General features: G+C 38.9%; 1 protein-coding gene across 1 annotated transcript in view; it reads right to left on the bottom strand.

Annotated features, from left to right (window-relative positions):
• The window catches only part of dst (dystonin), a 197,152-nt gene that overhangs the window by 53,659 nt on the left and 117,018 nt on the right, over window positions 1-26,475 (bottom strand). Inside the window, 16 exon segments of the mRNA XM_084391266.1 lie at window positions 539-2,007; window positions 3,196-3,691; window positions 4,870-5,069; window positions 7,464-7,593; window positions 8,686-8,921; window positions 9,043-9,099; window positions 9,220-9,346; window positions 11,867-12,023; window positions 14,180-14,346; window positions 15,877-16,194; window positions 19,383-19,591; window positions 20,517-20,640; window positions 22,283-22,459; window positions 23,064-23,612; window positions 25,525-25,809; window positions 25,983-26,216. Coding sequence (XP_084247392.1) covers window positions 539-2,007; window positions 3,196-3,691; window positions 4,870-5,069; window positions 7,464-7,593; window positions 8,686-8,921; window positions 9,043-9,099; window positions 9,220-9,346; window positions 11,867-12,023; window positions 14,180-14,346; window positions 15,877-16,194; window positions 19,383-19,591; window positions 20,517-20,640; window positions 22,283-22,459; window positions 23,064-23,612; window positions 25,525-25,809; window positions 25,983-26,216 — 4,935 coding nt within the window.

Below are 26,475 nucleotides of genomic sequence, written 5' to 3'. Positions count from 1 at the left end.
TAACCATGATTGTGTTTGGCTGAAAGAAGAAAGTCTTACACACCTAGGATGACTTGAGGCAGAGTAAATTATGGGATAATTTTCATTTTTGGGTGAACAAATCCTTTAAGTGTGACATAAAGGTGAAGTGTAATTTCTGTGCTACTAGTGGAACCAAAAGAAATTGCAGTCTGTTTGATTGAGCGGCCTAACTGGGAACAACATAATAAAACTGGCTCAAACAATGGTGCGAGTTTGTCCAAAAAAATGGAACACTGGTAGCGACTGAAACTGGTTTGAAGACAGTCAATATTTCTGAAACTCTTTTTTGTGCCACTAGTGGTGCATGAATGACACAATTCACCTGTTCAAATACTTTTAGGGTCCACTGTAGATATAGATCTTCTTGTTCATTATAACATGCAAAGCTCACATTTACAGTACCTCATGATCTTTAATGTGTAAGACATTGCAGTATATCAATTGTTTAAAATGTCAGTGCACTGCTATAGAAGGGGAACAGAACAAGATGAGACAAGGTAATGAATCTTAATTTTACCTTGAAGGACTCCAGTTGTTGGTTAATGACTTCTGTTTCCAATCCAACAGACCCTTGAGACTCCTCTTGCTTCTCGGCACTGCTTAGTTTGTGGGTAAACTCTTGCGCCTTGCTGCAGAACTCCTCCAGATGACTGAGGGTCTCCTCGACCTGTTCTCTTCTAGCGGTGGCTCTGTCCATCAGCTTTCCACATTGCTTGCCCAGGGCTTCCAAGTCTCTCTTTAGACCCAGGAGATCTGGTGAGGCCTCTGACTCCAGCATCTTCTTGCAACTGTCTCTGCCATTGGCTGTGTTGGTCATCAGATCCTGAAGTTTAGCAACAAAGTCTTTGATAGTGCTTTGCTGATCCCGTAAGGTGTCAAGATCCCTGCCAACTGAAGCCATACCATCCAACTCATCATCCAGGTCTGCAAAGTTTGCAAACATTTCGCGGATGCTGTTCTGGAATTGTCCAATGCCCTGGAGCTTGTTCTCCAGGGTGGAGCAAGCATCCTCTACCTTTTTGGTAATTGACATGTGGTCTTTTTCCAAGCTATCTGCCTGAAGAAGAAGATCTGTCACACCTTCAACCTCAGAGGCATCTACAACAAGACTTTGTGCAAGACTTTTGAGATTCTCAATCTGGTTGTGGACACCCTCTAAGCTGTTCTGCTGAGCCTTCATGTTGGTCAGGTTCTTGTTGCTGTAGGCCTGGACACCCAAGGAAGAGTGCGAATCGAGCTGTTTCCTGGCACCCTCCAGCTGGCCTTTGGCTTCTTTCTGTAAGTCGTTGAACTCTTTCAGTTTCTGCGAGATATTTTCTAATGTTTCTCTTTTGAGCATTAAATCTTCTGTCAGCTTATCCAGTCTTTTACCAATGGTTGCCTTCTCCTCCCTAACCATATCGCCATCTGAAGTGACGACCTCCAGGAGGCTGTCTGCAGCTGTGTTCGTTATCACAACTTGCCCTCTATGCTTGTCAACATCCTTCTGGATGGCCTTCAACTGCAAGAGGGAGCCCTCGATCTCCACTGAGTTCACGCTGAGCTTTACATTCTTCTCCCTGTCTTCAAACTCTTGCAACCATGAGCTCAGTTGCTCTGAATGTTCCTTGTATTTCAAAGCCCTCTGCATGGCCCCTTGAAGTTTTTCTGCTTGATCAGCATTGCTTTTCTTCACATCATCCCAGCTGGACTTTAGAGCAGAGAGCTGTCCCTGAAGGGCCACCTTTTCTGCCCCCTCTGTTCTCTGAAGGAGAGTTTCACCCTCTTTCATGATGGTGTTGTAAGGTCCCTCATGGTCACTAATGGCCTTCTGAACAGCACTGTTCTCCTTGAGACTCTGTTTTAACCTCTCTGCATAAGCGGAGATGGGCTGTGTCTTGCACTGCTCCTGGAGAGTTTGATTCAGCCAGGCTTGGAAGTCCTTAGAAGTCTGATGGAACTGCTGGGAGCTGGCAAAGGCCGAGTTGAGTTGCTCAATCCGCTTTCCTGGTTAAACACAAAATAAAAAATAAGAGTGTTAGATAAGAAGTCTCCACAGTTGTCACAATTATGTAATATTGTGTCTGAGCAGAGCATAACACGACAAGTGTCAGGCATCAAGCACTTTTTCTACCATGACTGAAAGCAAAAATGCTGCGTGAAATGACAAAATCACAGTCAGTTGAGAACATGGCTGATGTTTGCTAAAGAGATTTTGTGGGGCTACCCAACACCACTGTTGCCAACTACTTTCAATGGGAAGTTGCTAAAGACTGCTCGAAAAGTCTCTGAAACCAGATAAGGTTTGTCCAAGAAATTGCTGCAATTGTTAATGAAAGGGTCTGAGTAGGCACTAAATATAGCAACAGCTAAGTCGCTAACAGGTAAGTCCAGGGCCTAAAATTAACATTCACCAAGCGCCAAATGAGAGTAATGAATCCTAACAAACGTACATGGTGCTCTGGACAGTTAACAGGCCAGCGCTGCATCATCATTCGTCGCGAAAGTTTAAGCCTTGCCAATTTAAATATTCAAGCGCAAGAAGACGTGAAAGGGAGCTAATTTCTGTAACTGAAAACTACTGATAAGCACTGTTTATTTCTTCTTTATTTTTTATTTTTTTACATTGTATTCATTTGTGCTTTTGCTTGTAATTTGATTATTTGGTCTTATTTTATTGTATCTTGTTTTTAACAATGTTTTACATTTATATTAGTTAGGCTATATTAGTTTAGCTGTGGTATCAAAATTGGAATAGAGAATCTTAAATTTTCACTAGTATCTGAAATTTTGGTGTCATAACTGCCTGTTTTTGCAGGAAAAGTTTCATGGCCGGTAAAAATATATTTATGGCCAGTGCAATTTCTTAAATCACCGGACATTGGCAAAAAAGTGAGTTTTACGCTCTGACCAACACTATGCAACAGAAATAAAAATAAAGCTTTGTCGTCACTTGATGTGGTGTAACAGTTTACACATTGTTTGCGCTCTCCCTCTTTACATGTTTTAAAGATGATAGTAATCAAACACAGGTGGAATCTGCAGACTTCTTGCATTTTTGCACTGATTTGGGGGGGTATCAGCGGAATTGATAGTAAAGTGTTCAAATTCAAATTGTAAGGAAATCAGGCATGGTTACGTGTGTGCAGGTGTGATGTTGCAGAAGGAAGTAGTAGTTGAAGTTAACTGCAATACCTGCTTTGTCCTCAAGTTGTCTGAATGGTTTGGTGACGGCCTCAAGCTGTTTTGTCAAGTCCGCTCTGAGATATTCCTCAGTCACCATGGCAGAGAGCTCAGAGCAAATGTTTTCTGCCTCTTTCAGCCTCTTCTTCTCCTCTCGTAGCTGAGCCAGGATTGCATTGGTGGCTTCAATCTGTTTCTTGACTTCATCAGGTTGGGTGCTGAGAGCCTGCTGGTTATTTAGTTCAGTCTCCAGGCAGGTGGCACTTTTATTGAGGCTTTGCAAAATCTCCTGGAATTGAGCGGTCTTACCGACAGCCTGCTCAATCAGGGCATGTCTTTGAGACAGCTGACCTGTCAAGGCCTGCCACTTCTGGGAAATAGATGCCAGCTGTTCCTTAACCTGCTCTACAGAAGGATCCTGCTTCTCTGATGCACTAGCGATTGATGCGGCGGCCTCGGTTAACTTCTCATACTGAGGCTTGTGGCTGTCAAACTCCTTTAGGAGAATCTAATCAAAGGAATGACAAACGACATTAAGCAATAGGCATTAAAGTATAAGCCTTCTTCAGTGGCATTAGAAATAGTACAGTGTGTTAATTCATCTATGTAACTTAAAAATAAATAATTGACCATACATTTTTTTATTCTGTCATCATTCCAAATTGGTTTGATCATGAAACAGAATGTTTATACTGCTCTTTTCGATACAATGAAAACTCTGTCGAGCTCCAAAACCAACAAAAAAGCACATATTCCCATATTACCAGTCTATTATATTCCAAGTCTTCTGAAGAGAAAAGATCACTTTGATCACTAATTACTAAACATCACATCAAATGCCATTGATTCTTTTGTTCCAGGTTACTGATCAAGTGTGAAGTCCAAATAAGAGCTACTGCTGCCTTTCAGAGAATACTTAAATGACTTCAATTTTGGTGTGTTCTTCACACAAAGCCATCTTACCCAGAAAGCAATCTAATAGCCGTCCAAACACAGCCCTGAAGTCTAGGCTGAAACGAGGCCAAATTTGGGCTGTCAGTGAAAACTTAATAGACGTCTAAACTATAGTCCAAGAATAGACTAGTCATCAACTACTAGATAACGTCAAAGAAATGAAACCAAACACCTTGTAATCTCTGTTGACTTTGCTTACATGATGGAATATCGTACATCTCGCAAGTTATTTTGGCAAAAACGACATGTAACTAAGGTTATTTTGGCTAGAAGTGGGTTACTCAGCCGGACTATATATCGGGTCTATAGTTAACCGAGACGGTGATATGACGGCTTATGCATGCTGGGTATGGTTTCAGAAAACTTGACATTTAATGCGAGAGTCATTTAGATTTCTCGTTTGGTGCTTTGTGTCTTTGTACAGAGAAAAAAAGGGCAGTAGGAACATTCTTAAAAACATCTCCTTTACATTGTTCATAGTTGTGATAGTTGTTAGCGTGAGCTTTAACGATAGACACTTTATGACACACCTGAAGTGCGAACTCAGAAACCTGCTTCGTTTGGAGAGCTTGTGATCCTTTTTGCGGTAGAGAGCTCAAAACTACTCATATCTTTAAATAAGACTTTGGTAATATCGCCCATCCATCTATTTGTTAAACTTCATATAACCGTTAATATTTCTTTCACATGAATTACAGTTCTTATCTATGTTTACGGCATGACTTCCAGTACCTGGACTTGCTGCTTTTGTGTGTTAAGCATGTTGGGATCCATAGACAAAGACCCCAGGACGCCCATCATCAACTCCTTCTCCTGCAGCCACTGTGAGAGTTGCGGTTGGGTCGTCTGGAAGAGCTCCAGCATTCGGGACGACTCCTCCAGGTGCTGTTTCCGAATCTCCATGCTTCCCCTGACCTCCTCCCATCCCGCATCTGTGTGTGGAGCAGAACACACATCACTTTATCACGTTGATTCAGAGTGTGTGGAGGAGGCCGAACTCCTTCACTATCAGCTTGAGCTTTCACAGGAGCTTCACCTCAGTTCACAGCAAGGTCAGAAATTAAAAGGAGCTTGGAGTTCAAGATGAACAAAAATGCCCGCTAAATTCAAGATAAAGGGGCAAAAATGCCCCTGCACAATTAAATTAAATTAAATTAAATATATTATGACTGTGGTGCTTAAAATGAAATGTAAAACTGAACGATAAGTGCAGATTACAGCATTACATTTAGATCTGGTCATGTTGCATCAAAGATTTCCTGTAGCGTTGAGCATTACAGACAATCACAGACGTCTGTTGAGTGCATGAATGTAATGGCCAATCAGAGGCGTTTAAAATAGTCACCAGTGCAGAAGAAATCAGAGTTCTGCCCTCTCACTAATGCTTTCATAATAAAAAATAAAAAACTAGTGTGCAATGTAAATAAGAGATTCATTGTGCAGTGTAGTCAGCTTCACTGATTATAACAGGAGTTTTTGTGAGCTTGCACTGAAATGAAGTCATTGACCGCTTCAGTGATGATATAGTTAATTTCCAGTTTGAATAATTGTTTTGGTTTTCATGCTACTATGAGTACATTTACACGAAAACACTGTACACAATTTTTTTCCTTCGCGTTTTCCGCATACACACGTTGTCAAAACAATCCCCATGACCAAATGACCAAAACGCTGTATTCTGCTGCCAGGCCAGTAGTCGGCGATGTCACTCTGTAAAGAAACACTACGCGACTATAGACTGAAAACGTAATACACATGCACTTGACGTCACCGTTTTCACAAATTCACGTTTTTACACGGAGACGATAATGGTATAGTTTTCAAAAGTGTGCACTTTCAGGGCCCCAATACACCGTTGTCATGTAAATGAAGTCAAAACTCAAAAAGTTTTCAGTTTTTAGTTGAAAACAGTGTCGTGTAAACAGGCCCTCAGAGAACCAGTGTGAAGTCTCCATTTACTAATGCATAAAAGAGCCAAAACTAATTCATAAACAGTTCTCAGCTTGTTTTGTCTGTGTGCAAAACCATTTTTAATGTATTCTATTAATAGACATTATTAATCGTGATGACAATATCAAGGACAATAATCAATAATAATGACTGTTGTTTTAATCTCGCAGCTGTCTGTAATGAGTGCATGGTTTTATATTTATAACATCTAATATGCTTCTTCTGACCCCCCTCCGTTTAAAGAGGCTGCTTTGTGTAAATGAAAAGAGACATCAGTCTTAAAGGATTAGTTCACCTCAAAATGAAAATGTCCTGATCATTTACTCACCCCAATGCCATCCAAGATGTCCATGTCTTTCTTTCTTCAATGGAAAAGAAATTAAGTTTTTTTGAGGAAAACATTTCAGGATTTTTCCCACACACAATGGACTTCAATGGCAACCAGAATGTTGAAGTTCAAATCAATGCAGTTTCAAAGGGCTCTGCACCATCCCAGCTGAGGAATGGGGTCTTATCTAGTGAAACGATCAGTCATTTAAAAAACAACGTCAACACGTTGGAAAGGGCACGCGTCACGTCATCTAAGTTATTTGTCTGTGTACTCCGGTTCAAAAAGGTAGGGAAGGGCGAAAAATTCCATCTCATTTTCTCTTCCAACTTCAAAATTTTTCAACATCTTTGTTATAATTTATTATTATTATTTTCTTCTTCTTTTTTTCGTGACCATTCCAACGTGATGACTTAATACGTGGCGTGTCGCAGACAATTGTGTTAAAAATTATATACATTTTGATTTATTTTTAGAAAATGACCAATCGTTTCGCTAGATAAGACCCCATTCCTCAGCTGGGATCGAGCAGAGCCCTTTGACACTGCATTGATTTGAACTTCAACATTCTGGTTGCCATTGAAGTCCATTGTGTGTAGAAAAATCCTGAAATGTTTTCCTCAAAAAACTTTATTTTCCACTGAAGAAAGAAAGACATGAACATCTTGGATGGCATTGGGGTGAGTAAATTATCAGGATATTTTCATTTTGAGGTGAACTAATCCTTTAAACTTTGTTTTTGACATTTTCAGATATAAATTATATGCTTAATGCATTTAAAATTACATTAATATGTAACATCACATTAGAGCAGCATTAAACAGTCTGTGTAAATAAACATGGTATGTCATTATTCTGATCAGTTGAATTAATTGATTAATTTTAAGTATTTGACATAAAAGACAGTGTATACATACATTAAATAAGGTAATTATAAAAATTGCCCTGGTTCGCAGTGAGCGAGGGAGATACGTGTGTGACGCTGCACCTGGCAATCCACACCGCAGATTAAAGCAGATTCATGCGTTTGGATGTGATGGACGCATACCGATCTGTGCCAGCATGTGCTTCCACTTTTCTGCCTCGGGTGAATCCGGGTTCTCCTCGATTAAACTGAGCAAATTCTCCCTGAGCTGCTGGAGCTGCGCTTGTTTTTGTTTCATATTCTCTTCACAGACCTGCAAGACAGACATAATAATCAGCTTTTTCAGTGCTTACAGTTTAAAGAATGTTCTTACAGTGGGAAATTGTCAAGGTTTTCATGTAGAATGTATAGCATGACACAAAGTTCGTGCACTTTTTTCAGAATTTCTGCGCTGATTGTTGAGGAAAATCTGCAAAATTACACGGAATGGACTGAAATATGGCCAAAACTTCTCAAACAACTTCATCAAACTTGGCATATCCATTGGTCTATCAACTGCCTAGCAACAGCTTAGCAACCACTTAGTACAACAGCCATCTAAAGCAGGGTTTCCCCAATCCCCTGGGGGTTCGTGAGGGAAGTGCAGAGGTTCGTCAATTGATAAAAAGCTAATTTTTTAATTAATAGATGTGGCTACACAATTATTCAAAATAAAACATATCATCAAATCAAAGGCTGTGATTTAAAAAGTATATAGTCTGTTGCGCTGCGTTTCAGAGTGGCAGTGTGTTCTCATCGTCTCAGATCGACTCGATTCACAGTAAACGCTGCTTCTCATCAACTCCATCTCTTCACTTAATGTACACATTTGCATAATTATCAACATTTCTGTGCATAGAAGCATTTCGCCAGTATTCCACCAAAATGAACGTGTGGATTTAAACACTTGAAAGTGAAGAATTTAAGACATACCTATTAGTATTGTAACTTGCGTATAAAATAAAAGAATTACTATAATTATTTAAAAAAATTATGTTTTTAATTTTACAGGACAATTGTAATTTATAACTATTTATATCTTCATTTTTATAACTTAATTAAAATAATATAATATATAGATATAGATATATATAGATATAAACATAATTTATAAATACTATATATAGATACATCTAAAATTATAAATTAATTAAATATTTTATCTGTTTACTTGTCATGTGACCATTAACCAACCAGAGAACCCTGACTATATGTGAATGAACGTGTTGTTAAATTAATGCAATATTACTTCAATGCAAGAGGGTACTTCAAGTCAATATTTCACGTCTAAGTGGTTCAGATGCAAAAATGACAATTAATGCTAACAAGTCATTAGACATAATGCACATTAATGGCTTTCATTCACCTTCTGTTGCTCTATCTGTGATTTTACGTTGTCTTTCCCAGACGGATGGTCACTCCACGATGATGCCGTCTTCTTCGTGTCTTCCATCCACTGGCGTAAAGACTCGGCCTGTTCATGGACCGCTTGGACTTTCTTCAACACAGCGCTGAGCTCAGACGATCTGGCCTTCAGAAGCTCCCCCAGATGTTCATAACTGCTGTTAATGCAGGACATCTTCTGCTGCACCAGCATCAACTCTAAAAGCAAGCACAGAAAAGTAGAGATATACATTGGCCATCATAATAGTTATTGGTCGCAGCATAAATTAAAACCAGTTATGTCAGCAAAAACTGATGCATCACTAGTATGAACTTTCACCTTGGTTTGTTAGATAGGCATGACTTCCTGGACCAGAACCATTACTGACAGCGGATCCTAAAGAAAAATAAATGATACATAAATATACATATGAGTTGACTCCAGATGAGTGATCATGCTGAACTGAGACATGCGATAAATGTTTCTGTAATATCTTAAAATACTCCTTGGCAATACCTGAGTTGTGATGTATCTTGGCTTTGGCCGGTGATGTCAAAACACTGATTATGCTACATAGAGCAGATCCTCTGCTATTTATATCCTGGACTGCAGGAGCTTTGGAGGTCCATTCATCCAACAAGCCCTGCAGAAACAGTCGTTTGAACATTTTTAAAACCTATGTAGAGTTAAGGAGACATTTTCATTTTTCTCCGTTGACCTTTTGGAACATGACACACACACATTCTTGAATGCTGAGCAATGCTGGATGTGACTAGAGTAACGAGGGTTAAATCACTGGAATAAACACTTTAAAACACAAAAACATGATCCGCTGTGTATCCTCCTTATATGGGTGATTCTTCAGAGAAACGAGTCAGTCCTGAAGGAGGATTTTAATGGGGGAAAAAAGGGTGGTTCATTTTAGTTTTTAATTACTTGTCACTGTTGATCAGCGTGACAGAATATTTGCTTAGATGATTCTATTTTGGGCTTAAACTTCTTTTTTTCTTTTTTTTATAATACCAAATACTGTTGTTACTACCATTTTACAAAACAATTGGGGGAAAAAAAATACATTGGTTATAATGGAAATGGATGAAGGATGGCTTGAACATAAGAAATGTAATTAATTTTAGGATTCATTTCATTATGATTTGATAGTATGTTTACTCTGTCATTATAAAACCACTATGTATTTGAACATTGTAATTTAGAGACAATAAAAATGTAATAAAAAAATAAATAAACTGACTTCAAAATAATGTTTTAGCAACTTCACCGATTACACAACCTCTCCAAAAAAGAAAAAAACAAAAGAAAAGAATGTCATTACAATCTCAAATTATTACTATCACACACAATATCAAAAGATCCCACCACCTCACATTACACCAAAATTCATTAGACCGTTTGGTAACACATTGGGCCCTATTTTAACGATCTGAAACGCAAGTGTCAAAGCGCAAAGCGCAAGTAACTTTGTGGGCGGGTCTCGGCAGTGTTGCTATTTTCCCGGCGGGATAAATGACTCTTGCGCCTGGCGCAAATCTAAAAGGGGTTGGTCTGAAGTAGCTTCATTATTCATAGGTGTGGTTTGGGCGTAACGTGAAATAACCCAATCAGAGCATCATCTCACATTCCCTTTAAGAGCAGACGCACTTTTTCCTTGGCGTATTGCTATTATAACGGCGGATTTGCCAGGCGCGCGCCAGGAGCGGTTCACAGCCGAGGAGAGCAACGCTCTCGTCACGGCCGTAAAAGAGAGAGAAGTCAAGTCAAGTCAAGTCAAGTATATTTGTATAGCGCTTTTCACAATACAGATTGTATCAAAGCAGCTTCACAGTATTAAATTAAAATAATACAACAAGGTTTGTTTCTAGTGGAATTTATTGATTGATAAAATCAAATTAAATATCCCCAGAATATCCCCAGTGACATTGGGGATCGAGAAACACACCCAAATTAGCTTCGGTTAAACAGGTATATAATAATGTGGGTAAATGTGTAAGCTAGATGTATGATTTTATAATAAATTATCTATCTATCTATCTATCTATCTATCTATCTATCTATCTATCTATCTATCTATCTCGTTTGTAATAATATGATTTGCAAAAATGAAAACGGCTGCTTCTGTGTAGATTAGAGAAAGTGTATGCGCGTTGTGCACGCGATACATTATGGTCAAGCATGCGCCCTTAAAATAGCCTAATGAACAACGCGCAACGCGCCACTGACTTTAGACTAGGTTTTTTCTGGCCAGTGGCGCAATTGTTTTATGGAACAGTAAAATAGCACCAGGGATTGTTTGCGCCGGAACACGCCTCCTTTTTTGCGCTGAACCGCCCAGGGAGCGCAAATTCATTCTCTAGTTTAGCGACGTGCTTCTGTGGAGGGAAAAGCGTGCTTTGCGCGGGTGCAAAATAGGAATGAAACATGCGTCGGTGTACAAAGTCAATTGCGCTGGGTGCAAGATAGGGCCCTTTATTTCAATAGTCCACTTTCGACATATTCTATTAACTATAAGTAACTTTGCAACTACATGTCAACTAGCAGTCATTCGAGTATTAGCAGACTGTCTGCTTAATATCTGCCAACACTTTAATATCTATAACTTCCTCTGCACTATTATTGATTTGCCTGCACTGACTCTATTGGATGAGAACTGAACTGAGCGAGACGATGACATCACTGTTTCTGCAGAGATGCTTTATAGCTGCATTGACCTCATATCATAATTGATGAACTTTACACAGTCATTATTTAGTTGAAATCAGTTGTTGATTCATTTTGTTTCAATAACTGTTTACTATTGTCTTGAATTCTGAATTCTGTTTGCATCACTGAATCATTATATTCCTGTTGATCACTGTAAAATATAAATAAAGATGACCTGACTTTATTGTGATGCTCCTCAACAGATATTCTACTGACTGTAAGGAACTTGGCAAATACACTTCAACTTATTCTACTAACCCTAACAGTCTGCTGATACTCTAATGAGAGTTAGTTGACATGTAGTCAGTAGAATGTCTAAAGTGCACCATTTAAAAATAAAGTGTAATTATGATATAAATGTTTCAACAAACATTGATTAGAATAGATTGTGAGTAGTTCTGAGTGAGATCCAGCATGGTTGTGGCGAGGTCCATGCATCACTCACAGTGATGGTGTGCAGGTCTTTCCCCAGGCCCTGTTCACTGCAGTCAGGCTGAAACACTGGCACTCGCTCGCGTGTGTCCTCCAGCCACTTCATCAACACCCCTGCGTCTGCTGTGAACTCCTGCAGCTGCTTCTGGCAGGACCCAACCTCCTGCTTCCTAACACACACACACACACACACGTATGCATACACAGCGTTATTAAACAGTCTGACATCTGGCAAGAAGCACAACTGATATTGCATGTGTTGTAATACTGTTTTATTACAGCACATGGTTTCTATAACAGTCCTAGCTAATCAAAACCCTGATCAAAACTTCAACTTAATACAATGGAATTAAAAACAGGGATACATTACTGTTCAAAATGTTAAGGTCAGAAGAAAAAAAAAAGTGTTAATTTTCTACACTGATAATAATGATAAATGTTTCTTGAGCATCAAATCATCATATTATACTGATTTCTGAAGGATCATGTGACACTGAAGACTGGAGTAATGATGCTGAACATTCAGCTTTGATCACAGGAATAAATTTCACTTTACTATATATTCACATAGAAAAACAGCAATTGTAATTTGCAATAATATTTCATATTTTTTTTCTACATTTTTGATCAAATAAATGCAGCCTGGGTAATGCAAAATCATTAAAACATTTTGCCGACTTGAACATTTTGAACAGTAGTGTATGTCAGAGCCAAGAGAAGCATTAAAATGAATGGGAATAATTAGGGTTGCCAACCGTTCCGTAAAATAAGGAATCGTCCCGTATTTAAAGCATCAGTTTGTCCTGTATACACAGGCATATGATCTAAACTGAGAATGTATCATTCCTTTGAGACGGACGGCATTAAGACCCAGGAGAATCCTCTGCCGGGATTGGTCGTTCACAGCGAGCGGGACAAATCCCTTTCACTGGCCGTGTTTTGATTTCAGCAAATCAATTTGAGCGAATGCAAACACCGTGATTACTGTTCATGAGTCCAACATTCAGCCACGGGAGAAAACATCTTGTAGCTTATTCTTAACTTTGGACCTCATTATTGAAACACACAATAATCAATAAAGTCTCACGCACCAAATGCAGCCCATACTAATCCTCCAAGTTCTCTTAAATTGAAAAATATGCGTTCTCATTTATTCATACATGGTTGCAACAAGATTTAGTTCAAAATTTGAAGTGGCATTGTTTAGGAAAAATGCTTTATTGGCTTAAATTTCAAAGACGTTCAGTTATTATGCTTTCAAATGTTATGCCATCCATGTCTCTTCCTGACAATAAGTTTATAATTTTGAAAAGAGGTTGATGACTTTTAGTATTCTTTGGTGTTGCTATATATAGAAATGGGTAAAATTCCAACAATTTGAACATGGAGCCACATTATATCTATGGGACTGAACCATATCGAGCCTTTGAAATGAAGATTACAAAAGGAAAGTTTGTTAAGAATAATAATATAGAGGGATATTAAGATATCTTTACAGGCTCACAAACTTAGGAAAAATACTATCTATGGCACTCAGACAGGAACGTTAAATTGTGTTGACAAAAAAAAAAAAAGATAGAGATACATTTCTAGTTTAAACATTATTTTTTCTTCAGAAAATGTGCGACCATTGAAAATGTGTACCAATTTACTCATGGAGTCACACTGAGATCCCTATATCTCTGGAAATTAACCACATTGGGCCTTAAAAAATGAGAAACCAAAAGAAAAGTTTGTTCTAAAATATCTAAAATTATATTGTTATTTTTAATTTGAGTTACAGGCATGCAAACTGTGGCCAAAAAACACAAGAAGTGCTTTTTTCCCCATTTTTGACCAGTCACTCCTGACATATAAGGCAACAAAAATGTCTAAAGTCAACAGATTTTACTATTAGACCTACCAATCTCTGTGTAAAAATAAAATGATGTTATTCTAAAGTCATTTTCTCGAGTCCAAATCTCAGGTGAAAACTGTCATTCTGACCCCCTCTATCTTGAATTACTCAGTAAATATACATCCACCACATTTAATATTTTGGCTTTCTTCTTTATTTAAAAAATGAACAAAATCAAAAATTTGAGCTGTGAAAGTTTCTGAAATTTGGTTGATTTTGACACAGAATGACCCAAATGTGTTGATGTCAGAGAACCTTGTATACACACACTTCCCTGCAGACACTGAACGACATACACTGTTTGGACCAGAACAAGTATTTTGAGTGTCCCTTATTTTCCTATCCAGAAGTTGTCAACCCTATTTGAGGTGTAATCTGCATATTTCTTTTTTTTTCTTTTTAAGCTAAGTGCCTGCCTTAATCACTTACTTCTCCATGAGTGTCTCTTTAAAAGCATTGAAGTTGTCGGAGATGTTCTGCATCTTGCTCTGGAGAAGCGCTGAGCTTCCTTCAGGACCAAACCTGCCGAGTTCCTCAGACAGTTTCCGTAGGGTTTCCACGTCCTCTGCATGCTCACACAACTCTGCATTTGTGTCCTACAAATAAAGACTTTATTAGAACCTAAACAGATTATAGGACATAAACAGGGTGTCTATGAGAGCTGCCTCGCTTTCAATCCATTTGCTAAAAAATTATCCACATTCATTAATTACTTCACAGCCGTAAACCATGATTTATCTCATTTCATTGAAGAAAAATGCGTAAAGCGAGTGCAAAATGAGCCATCAATATCTTTAGGAGAGAATCTAATGTTAACAATGAATAATAACTTTACTTTAAGGTTCATTAGTGAACACGAACTAATAATGAACTGCACTTATACAGCATTTATTAATCTTTGTTAATGTTAATTTCAACATTTATTAATACATTATTAAAATCTTGTTAACATTAGTTAATGCAATGTGAACTAACATGAGCAAATAATGAATTACTGTATTTCTATTAACTAACGTTAACAAAGATTAACAAATACAGTAACAAATGTATTGCTCATGGTTAGTTCATAACTAATGTTAACTAATAAACCTTATTGTAAAGTGTTACCATAACTTCTGTAACACGTATTGCTCATTGTTAGCTCATGTTTGTTAATGCATTAACCAATGTTACATACTGGGAACTTACTGTAAAGTGCTACCTTTATATCAACTATAGGCTAATAGAAGTATATATCCACCTTATTCCTTACTAGTTCACTGCGTGTTGAATTATGGGAGGCACTTCCAGTTTGGGGAACTTCCATTCAAAAAGACTGAAACGAATCATTTCAAATCATAAGTTTGCCGTACAAATAAAGCTGATCGTCAGTTTCCCTTCATGATTTATGTTCCGACATCATGAGAATAACGTCATACTTGGTATTTTAACGTGACGTTATAACGAGAATATCTACAGCAAGAGCTCTTTTCAGTCGCTGCTTCTTTTCCTCGTGATTATTTTCTTTTTTCCCTTTACAATCCGCTGTAAAAGTATGAAAAAGGTCAACATATCCTGCACATTTGTGGACTGTTCTCCCGAATTTAATGTACGATATATTCCATTAATAATTCACTGGAATGCACGAGGAATCTCTCGTTATTCTCCTCAAATCCTCACGTCTGTTTCCAGGTTTGTTTTCACAGGTAAATGCAATTTATTATCAGTCAAAATGACGGAAATCACTTTAAATAGAGTCACGTAATGCTGAAGTTAATGAACGGTTTTGATTTAGGCAACATAAGTTTCATAATACAGATATACAGTATATTACTACAGTGATATTTAACCCGTCCGTTATTGCTGTGGAAAGACTCGCGCGGGTGATTTGATCTGTTGAAATCCCTTGTTGATGCTTTTACACTTTTACATTTCCTTTTAATGTTGGATGGTTGAAGGGTGAGTAGATTAATGTCATCTCATTGTGGCACTTTTTTAACGTATTGCCTTTCACTGATTGTTTACAGCTTAACGGAAGTTACACCCATAATTCACGCAGAGCGTCATGGGGCGCAGGAATAAGGTGGATAGCTAATATAAATGAAGCAAAGGCTTAAACTCTGATGTAAAGCGGTGTTTCAGCGCACCTGTACGAGCTGTGAGAGTTCAGCGACGCTCTTTCCGGGTCCGTCGCTCTCGGCCAGAGCCTGGGAGCTCTTCAGCACAAACTGCTGCAGCTTCTCAGAGGTCTTCTCGAAGCGCTCCACCTGGTCTCTGAGCTCCTCCATCTGAGAAAGCTTCAGCTTGTGGCGCTCAGAGGTGTCAGTGAAGCGCTGGGACAGGCTCTCCATCTGACGCTGGAGCAGGACAGCAGCTGTCGGGTCAGCGTTCTCCACAAACTCCTGCACCTTCAGCTTCATGGCCGAGATGCTGCTCTGCCTGATGGACATGTCCTGCTCCACCGCCTGAAATAAAACACACACTTTATCAACATTCATCCGTTGAGCTCGATTAAGTATGAATATTAAGGTAAGATCAGATGTTTTATCAAGCTATTATCTTTACATTTAGATACATAGTTTAAATGTGGTCATTCCATTATTATGTTGACTAAGTTAAGATTAACTCTCCTCTGGTCATTTTAACCCGAAAATCATTTTCTTTGAATTTTCTTTAAATTGAGTGTTCATCGGAGTGGTTCAAGACCTTAAGACTTGTGTTGCACTTGAAAAAACAGGATTTGAGGAGTTTATGTGGTTGTAATAAAAATAGTAACAAATCCTTCCCTCGCGGGTCAGTTTGAACCCCCATAGGAATGAATGGGAAATGGGGGGAATTATTTATTTATTCTGAATTAAAATCAACATTTTCAAATAAATATTCTTCAAGGTTTTGATTGTTTTTTTGCTGCTGTCCACCTTACAAATTTGAATTATTACAAAATCCAACACTTCAGTGTAAATACATACCTTAAAAATGCTCTAAATTAAAACTAAAAATGCTAAAACTTCACCAAAAACCGATTTTATAATCTCTAAATACAGTGAGGAAAATAAGTATTTGAACACCCTGCTATTTTGCAAGTTCTCCCACTTGGAAATCATGGAAGGGTCTGAAATTGTCATCGTAGGTGCATGTCCACTGTGAGAGACATAATCTAAAAAAAAAAATCCAGAAATCACAATATATGATTTTTTTAACTATTTATTTGTATGATACAGCTGCAAATAAGTATTTGAACACCTGTCTATCAGCTAGAATTCTGACCCTCAAAGACCTGTTAGTCTGCCTTTAAAATGTCCACCTCCACTCCATTTATTATCCTAAATTAGATGCACCTGTTTGAGGTCGTTAGCTGCATAAAGACACCTGTCCACCCCATACAATCAGTAAGAATCCAACTACTAACATGGCCAAGACCAAAGAGCTGTCCAAAGACACTAGAGACAAAATTGTACACCTCCACAAGGCTGGAAAGGGCTACGGGGAAATTGCCAAGCAGCTTGGTTAAAAAAGGTCCACTGTTGGAGCAATCATTAGAAAATGGAAGAAGCTAAACATGACTGTCAATCTCCCTCGGACTGGGGCTCCATGCAAGATCTCACCTCGTGGGGTCTCAATGATCCTAAGAAAGGTGAGAAATCAGCCCAGAACTACACGGGAGGAGCTGGTCAATGACCTGAAAAGAGCTGGGACCACCGTTTCCAAGGTTACTGTTGGTTATACACTAAGACGTCATGGTTTGAAATCATGCATGGCACGGAAGGTTCCCCTGCTTAAACCAGCACATGTCAAGGCCCGTCTTAAGTTTGCCAATGACCATTTGGATGATCCAGAGGAGTCATGGGAGAAAGTCATGTGGTCAGATGAGACCAAAATAGAACTTTTTGGTCATAATTCCACTAAACGTGTTTGGAGGAAGAAGAATGATGAGTACCATCCCAAGAACACCATCCCTACTGTGAAGCATGGGGGTGGTAGCATCATGCTTTGGGGGTGTTTTTCTGCACATGGGACAGGGCGCCTGCACTGTATTAAGGAGAGGATGACCGGGGCCATGTATTGCGAGATTTTGGGGAACAACCTCCTTCCCTCAGTTAGAGCATTGAAGATGGGTCGAGGCTGGGTCTTCCAACATGACAATGACCCGAAGCACACAGCCAGGATAACCAAAGAGTGGCTCTGTAAGAATCATATCAAGGTTCTGGCGTGGCCTAGCCAGTCTCCAGACCTAAACCCAATAGAGAATCTTTGGAGGGAGCTCAAACTCTGTGTTTCTCAGCGACAGCCCAGAAACCTGACTGATCTAGAGAAGATCTGTGTGGAGGAGTGGGCCAAAATCCCTCCTGCAGTGTGTGCAAACCTGGTGAAAAACTACAGGAAACGTTTGACCTCTGTAATTGCAAACAAAGGCTACTGTACCAAATATTAACATTGATTTTCTCAGGTGTTCAAATACTTATTTGCAGCTGTATCATACAAATAAATAGTTAAAAAATCATACATTGTGATTTCTGGATTTTTTTTTTTAGATTATGTCTCTCACAGTGGACATGCACCTACTATGACAATTTCAGACCCCTCCATGATTTCTAAGTGGGAGAACTTGCAAAATAGCAGGGTGTTCAAATACTTATTTTCCTCACTGTATATACCTGAATACACACAGAAGAAAAACTGACTTCCAGGGGAACAGTTTGTTTGCTTCATATAGAGCTATAAGGCCATCAAGAGTCATGAAATATGTTTATATATATATATATATATATATATATATATATATATATATATATATATATATATTATTTTTTTCCCCACAAGATATCGGCAGAGACATTTATATATACGGTATATATACATTTCCATCTAGTTACCAGTAGTGCTTTATAAAAGAAAAAGAGAAACGTTGGAATAGTTTGCCTAAACATATTAGAGACGCTGCTACTGTACAGGATTTTAAAGGACAACACATCTGTTTTCAACAGCTTTTAATCGGTGACAATTTTACTATGTGTTGCCTATGTGACGCTCTTTCCTCTTTTTGTGTTCTGTGTGACATTGTAAAGCACATTGGTCAACTTGTGTTGTTTTAATTGTGCTGTATAAATAAAGTTGCTATTGCTATTGCTAACATAGTCTTCAAAAACAGAGCCAAAACAGTGGCATCTGAGAATGTCATCAGTTTCATCAAAATTCATCAGTTGAGCCCAATTAAATATGAATATTAAGGTAAGATCAGAAGTTTTATCAAGCTATTATTATTTTTACATTGAGATACATATGTAAGGCATGTGACAGAAGAGATACTGAATGTGGGTTCAGGGTTTTCCTCTTGAAGTCTGGACCATTTTTATATTTTGCTTAAAATAAGTATCTACTAAAACCAAGCAATGTACATAATAATCAAAACGCCTTCATCATGAGCAGAAAACAAAGTTAACTAGTCATTTCAAAGTTTATGTAAATCCTTGCCATTTACAAATAATTCTCCCAAATGATAAGAATTATGTTTTCACACGCTGAGTAATAATGCTAACTGTAGATGAAAGAATACCTCGTCACAACCCTGGTTTGAACGCTCAGAGTCAGATAAAACACATCTGAATATGCCTGACATCGAGTATCTTTGAATGAAAGGTGAAAGGTCACATACTGCCTCCTTGCTGAGCGCATTAGTGATGGAGTGAGAGTCGAGCGGCACTTGCGGCGTCTCCTTCACGCTCTCCTCCACCTTCTCCATCCAGGACATCATCTCGTCCAGCCCGTCCTGGACACTCAGAGAGCGGGTCAGAGTCACCTGGAGCTTCTCATTGCGGTCGCTCACGGACTTACACAGGTTATCGTATCTCTCTGCGATGTCGTCTACAGACAGAAGCATATTTATACATGCACAATTATTCACATGTTGATCAAGCTGTCAAAGCTCTGCAGGACTGACCAAATGTCCACGTCGCTTTGGGTTAATAATCTTTTTTTGGAACTTTTCTAAAATGAAAAAATAGCTGATCACAGTGTGATCTTTTTTCTTTTTTCCATACAAATACATTTGGCATAAACACAAAAACAGAGGGTGCATAACATATGTTTGACATTTTCAAAGTAAAAAAAAAATACAAATAGAAGGAACTGGAAAAAAATGATCTTTGCCGATATGCACTGGTAATATATGTACAGTATACATGTGAGGAAAGTAGGAAAATAAATCCTGGTAAGCAATAGTCATTTACATAAACTGACTAAATGTATTTCAAGTTGCATAAAGAGGCACAGCATGTTCGAAATGAGTTTATCATGATTTATGAGGAAGAGGAATCAACTGTCCTACAAAAGTCTTGAAAGAAAGCAGACCAGACTTGTGTGAAGAAATCAACATTTTCATGTGCAAATGTTGTTCATTGGTTTCCAATTGAATAAGATATGTTTTTCTGCTATTGGCAACGAGATTAACAAAAATGGTTTGGTTTGGTAATAAATCTTTAATGAAGGAATGTGTTTTAGCTTTTAGCTGTAAACTGTAACATGTTTAAATATCATGTTTGCACTTTATTTTACAGCGCTACCAATTTTAAGGTAGTATATTGTACTGCTTATTTACTGTATGCTGATTTAAAAAAAATACTTAAATTAATAATAAATAAAACACACTTTGATATTACAGTAATGACATTTTGCGGGGGAAGTGTGGAGATTTTGCTTTATTGTCATGCAAATTCTTCACGATCTTAAAATGAAGACTTTTTTGGCTTCTGCTTGTGGTGTGTGTTTGCGTGACTGGACGAGGACTCACCCACGGTCTCCTGAATCTCCTCCGGATTGGACAGCAGTTCTCCCTCGGCAGAGATCAGGGCGTCAGCTGATCTCCTCAGCGTATCCAGCACAGCCTGATGGGACGTAGTTTGCCCTTGAAGACTCTGGAACAGACCGATGCTTATTACAATCCACTAATAAGAGTGCAGTCAATAGACTGGTTATCTTAAAAGCACAACATCAGTGGTGTGTGTTCTTCATTCATCTCAGTAAGGCATATTAGACCGTGACATTACAAAAGGTTGTTTAGCATAAGGACACAAGGTCAGAAGACAGTCGTGTCCTAGAGAGAAGTAATGGAGCATGAACACATCTTCTCTCTGCGTATCGGATCTCGCTGCCGGTCAGCTGAATGTGGTCTGAGAGCATCACGCGAGACGTAATCTATTTAAGTGTGATTAGCTTTGTCTGCTTCTCGATTTACCTTTGCAAAAACAACTAGCTATAATGCGTCTCAAGTAAATTAAATCTGTGCCAAGTTATTTGTGTCGTGACATTTCTTCAGTGATATAAATACACAAAAAAAAAAGAGAAACGACCATGCATTTTAATAATGTTCTGATGGAGAATTATGATTTTGTTCAGTTTGTCTAAAAGCATATAACACTCCCCATAGATATATTTTCTTTAGATAGTATTTTCGATTGACACCAGTGTTGATGTGCAGAACTCATACTGGCTAGCTGTACTGACAGAAAATATGATGCATATTTTAAACCACATTGCAAACACTAAAACGTCTTTTGAAGTCGTTTTATAGTGCACTGAAAAAAATGGTAACCTAGTTTATTCAAGTCAAAAATATTATTAAATATAGCTGAATCAACCTAAATGCATTCATTTATACAAACAAAATAAATTAAGGTTTTTAAGCTAAAAATTGCAGGTTACCACTTTTGACAGTTTAAGTAGGACCTAAAATGAACACTCCAAGCAATGCTTGTTGGCGAGTATATGAAATGGTGTCAATCGCCAATTGGCCGGTAACATTTCTATGAGTTCAAACAACGCAATACTGTGAGTACATGATATGTGAACAAACATGATCACTCCAATGAATGCTGTATCGTCAATGAAGTTTAAGCCTTGCCTCTTGAAATATTCGAGCGCAACTGGGTTACCTTGCTTCACACTGCTCATAATTTACCCGGGGTTAACAAATAACCCTGGGTGTTCATACGCTGCCATTTCACACTAGACTCCAAAAACCCTGGGTTAACGCTCTTATTTGCATATTTGCAGTGTCAGTGTCATTGATTGGCACTGAATTCGTAATGGCTCTAGCATTGTGTATGCTCATATTGCAGACTATCAAGATTACAATGAATTGTCTTTTCAGACTATAAAGGCAAGAATGAAACGGTCTATTCTTCACTCCAAATGACGTGTTTCCTGTCACCATTTGACATTTTTCAATGCAAACACTGAAACGACGGTTTATATACAATGCACTGTGTTTCCGTGACTGTCTAAAGCATGTGAATATGAGGCACGTGATTGGCTGTCAGGGGCTAAGCATCACGCCGTAAAAACGCATAATTTCGCACTGTATAAGTTCGGCACCACAATGTGGAGATAACAGCACAAAAGAGACGCTAATCCTTACCCAGAGTTTCATCACCCCGGTTAAAAAGCAGTGCTAACCCCGCTTCTAAATTACAAAGATCAGCACAGTGTGAAAAGCCCAACACACAGTGCCATTATAACTCTGTGAACTGAAATAATGACAGTAGATTGTGTTCATGCCTTGGTCTCCTCCAGCTGTCTCTGAAGGGTTTGTGGATCTCCAGCAATGGCCTCTGACTGCTGTCTTCGGGACTCGTCCTCACAACTACTGAGCCACTTCACCAGACCATCACTGGCATCTTCATACTTCTTGTACTTGTCCACCACGTCTTTGAGATTGTTTCCAAGCTGATTACACTGAAACGTATGAGTTAACAGATTATCATCTCAAACATTTAATGTCATTTTTTATTATTTATATTAAAAAGTTTGGAGGATTTAAAGGAATAGTTCACTTAAAAATGAAAATTCTGTCATCATTTACTCACCCTCAAGTTACAAAAAAAAAAAAAGTATGTACTTCTTTCTTCTGCTGAACACAAAGGAAGATATTTTGAAGAATGTTGGTAACCAAACAGTTGATGGACCCCAATGACTTCAATAGTATTTGTTTTCCTACTATTGAAGTCAATCAGGTCCATCAACTGTTTGGTTACCAACATTTTTCTAAATATCTTCCTTTGTGTTCAGCAGAAGAAAGAAACTCATACAGGTTTGAAACAACTTGAGGGTGTTAGAATTAGAACCATTGAGAGACAAATGCTGCCATCTACTGGATGCAATTATAAAGTGGTTCATTTCCCATACAGCTAAACTAACTTAAATGTGTGTGTGGAAAATGTTTTTTTTTTTGCAATGTTCTTAAGGAAAATTGCCTTTTTAAGCTTGATTTTGGAGTACCTGGACAGATTCTTGACAAGATTCTGCCACTGACTCAACATAAGATCAAAAAGAGCAGTACCTGTGTGTGCAAGGCTTTGTATCGAGCGGCAGCAGAATCCAGCTTTTCTTTGACTGCAGAACAAGTCCCGGACATATCAACCACCGCCAGGCCGTCCGTTCCCCCAGATCCCCCACGATCGCAGGCCTTCGCTGCGTCCAGCACCTTCTGGCCCGAGATGGTAATGAAGCGCAGGTCTCCTTTATGAGAGATGACGTCCTCAGAGAAACTCTTCTGTCTCTGTAGATTATTACTCAGAGTGTCCAGACTCGCAGCGGGCGTCTCCAGCTCCTCCACCTGCCCGTGGGCCTGCTGGAGCCACGTCTCAAACTCCTCACAGTCCCCCTTAAACTTCTGAAGCTCCTCCTGAACGGTCTGCACGTGCTTCATCTGCTGCTCGGCCTGTGTGAGAGAGGACTCGTAGCGACCCTTCAGCTCTTTAATGTCCCTCTGTAACTTGTCTTTTTCAGCAGGGGACAGGACTTGAGCCTGTTTGTCGAGTAACGCCTGCGCTGACTGTGTGGCAATGATCAAATCCTGCTGTTGGGACAAGATTTCCTGGTGGTGAGCCTGTGGAGATGGAGAATGGAGGGCTAAGTAAGTCATTTCATTCATTCAAGTCATGCATTTCATTGCCATTAAATCTGATTTGAAATAGTTTGGTCACGAAGCTTTAGAGGGCTAAGGCTGAAAGGTCCTTTACAGGCACACTACTGCATGGCACAAGCTGATTGTCCTCTGCTGATCCTGCAGCCAATGAGATTGCTTGCTCAATTAAATACTTTGCTTACACACTCTAAAGTTTAATGATCTGGTTAAATTTAAGACTGCACAATTAATCTATAAAGCAATAAATAAACAGTTGCCTGGAAACATACAACAATTATTCACAGATAGGGTTGGGGGTTATAACTTGAGAGGGGATTTAAATCTGAGACAACATAGGACTCGGACAAAGCTCAAAAGTATGTGTATTTCTATTTGTGGGGTGCTTTTGTGGAATGGTCTGAGCAATTCGATCAAACAAAGCGTTAACATGTTGCAATTTAAAAAAAGGTACAGAAGAAGTACAGAAGTGGTGAGGGTGAATGATAACTTAGCTTGTAAAGCTTGCTTGATAATGGTTTTTGTTTATGCTTCTTTATCTTTATCTTAATATTAAGAAAAAGCATTATTTAATTCAGTATTTTTTTCTGTATTATTTTAAACGTTATGTTGGATTATCTTGTTCGATTGTGATTTGGTTTGGGTAGTTACTGGGGGTAGGTCCTGATAAGCCTAGGGCTTCTACCTATCCCTTTTCGAACAGTTTGATTATTTTATTGATGGATATTTCATGTGTTGCTGTCTTTTGTTTAATTCATTTTTTTTAATTGTTCGAAATAAAGATTTCATTCATTCATTCATTCATTCAAAATAGTCAGGAGTGTGTTTCCCGAAAGCATCGTTAGTCAACTATTGGCGCTTTTCCACTGCATGGTTCGGCTCGGTTCGGCTCGGTACGGTTCGACTCGGCGCGGAACGGTTCGGCTCGCTTTGCTTTTCCACTGCGTGGTACGACTCGACTCAGTACGGCACGGTTCGGTTCGCTTTAGCTCGGTTGCTTTTCCACTGCAGTTAGTAGCCTACCGCTTCAAAGTGGGTGGGACTGATCGTTATAGTTTGCCGTCTCTACTACCATGACATCATCATATTAAATGCGAATTTTTCATTCTGTGTTTCCCCATCCACTCCTCGGCAACCAACGAGAGGAACGTCTGCACCTCGTCCACTGACCACGATTCAGCCATTTCTCTTTTTTTTGAAGTTTATACTCTTTTTTTTGAAGCAAATACTTTTAAAACAGGTGCTACAGCGTTGGCTGTTGTCTACTGGCTATTTAAATCTAGCGGGTTTAGTGTCTCGTGTCGTAAATACAATGACGCTGGTAGAGATGATTCTGTCTGACCAATCAGTGATCTGCAGTGTTTTCACGTCACATTTTAGTATCGGTTCGGTACGCCGTACCGTACCATGCAGTGGAAATGCGCCATAAGTGAGCCGTACCGTACCATGCAGTGGAAATGCGCCATAAGTGAGCCGTACCGAACCGAGCCGTACCGTACCATGCAGTGGAAAAGCGCCATATGGTTGCAAGTTCTGTCATTATCAGTATAGTTCAACGAGTCTGTGTTTCCTGAAAACATAGGTCTAACGAACATTCGCAAACAGCATCGCAAAGTTGTGTAGTTGGAACGACAGCTCTCGTACTATGGTTAGAAGCAGAGTTTCTAGTTTGCATGACATGTGGACTCAATAAATCCAGGTAGCAACGTTAACACAAGACAAAGAACAGAAGCTTACTGAGGATATAAATACACAGTCTAACAAAGAGCATTTAGTATAATATATTTTTTTCTGTTATAATTACACTTTTGTTTGCTGAGGTGTACTTCTGTTTCACAAGGGTATGAAAAGTCTTCCAAAGACCTGAAGTACTTACTTGAACTCTATCATACTGCTGGTCCAGGTCCAAGGCTTTACCGTCTTGTTTTTTGCCAGTGTGTAGACTTGTGTTATCTGTAGCATCTAATGCATTGCCATTAGGATCATCTCCCTCGCCAATAATCCTCTTCTCTGACGTGTACTCCGGCATGTTTCCGTTCTGTTTACCCGTCTGGTCCTTTTGTATTCCACCCATTTCTTTCTCTTTCCCAATGTTGGAGATCCAGTCTAGAAGCCCCTCAATTTTGGTTTTACTCTCTTCAAGTTGTTCAACAGCTGCTACCTGTATTGTTGCAAAATCAAAGAAAGAATAACTATGATTTACTGAAAATAGTCACAAACATCCAAAGACACTTTTGAGAGCCAGCACAAACTAACTGCACTAAAGTCACTAAATGTCTTTTTTTTTAAACTACCAGTTGAATAGTGTTTGGAAAAGTGTTTTTCCCCCCTAACCTTCTCAGTCTCCTGCTTGATAGCACTTGTCAAAACCTTCTCCAGATCCTTCCTTGACTCTTCTGCCTTCTGGTTGAGCATATTCGCCTTACTCTTCAGTTCTTCCAGTTTGTCCTCAAGAGCCGATATCTGCTCTGGAGTGAGTTTACTGCGGTTCTCCTCCAGAAACTTCTTTGTGCTACTGATGACTTCATTGAGGGCACTGGCATTGGCCTGCAGGTCTTTCTGTAGAGCCTGACAGACCAGCATAGAGAAACAATCGTTAATATTCAGCTTCCATATAAACAGATAAAAACAATATAACACATAATTAATTGCAACAAGCCACTGTGTTACAGAGATTTTTACCTCGGGTAAAGGGTTAAGGGTGTTCCTAGGCATGTAATAATGGTAAAATCATTGTAACACGCAGACATGAGTGGCTAATCGCCTATACAAAAGAAATACGAAAAATACACCATTGTTCCATAAATAGTTACATTTAGTATTAATT

Source organism: Rutilus rutilus, assembly GCF_951802725.1.
Source record: "Rutilus rutilus genome assembly, chromosome: 20".
In the NCBI taxonomy this organism is placed as follows: Eukaryota; Metazoa; Chordata; class Actinopteri; order Cypriniformes; family Leuciscidae; genus Rutilus; species Rutilus rutilus.
Note: the sequence above shows the minus strand (reverse complement) of the source record. Positions and strands in the feature narration are given on the sequence as shown.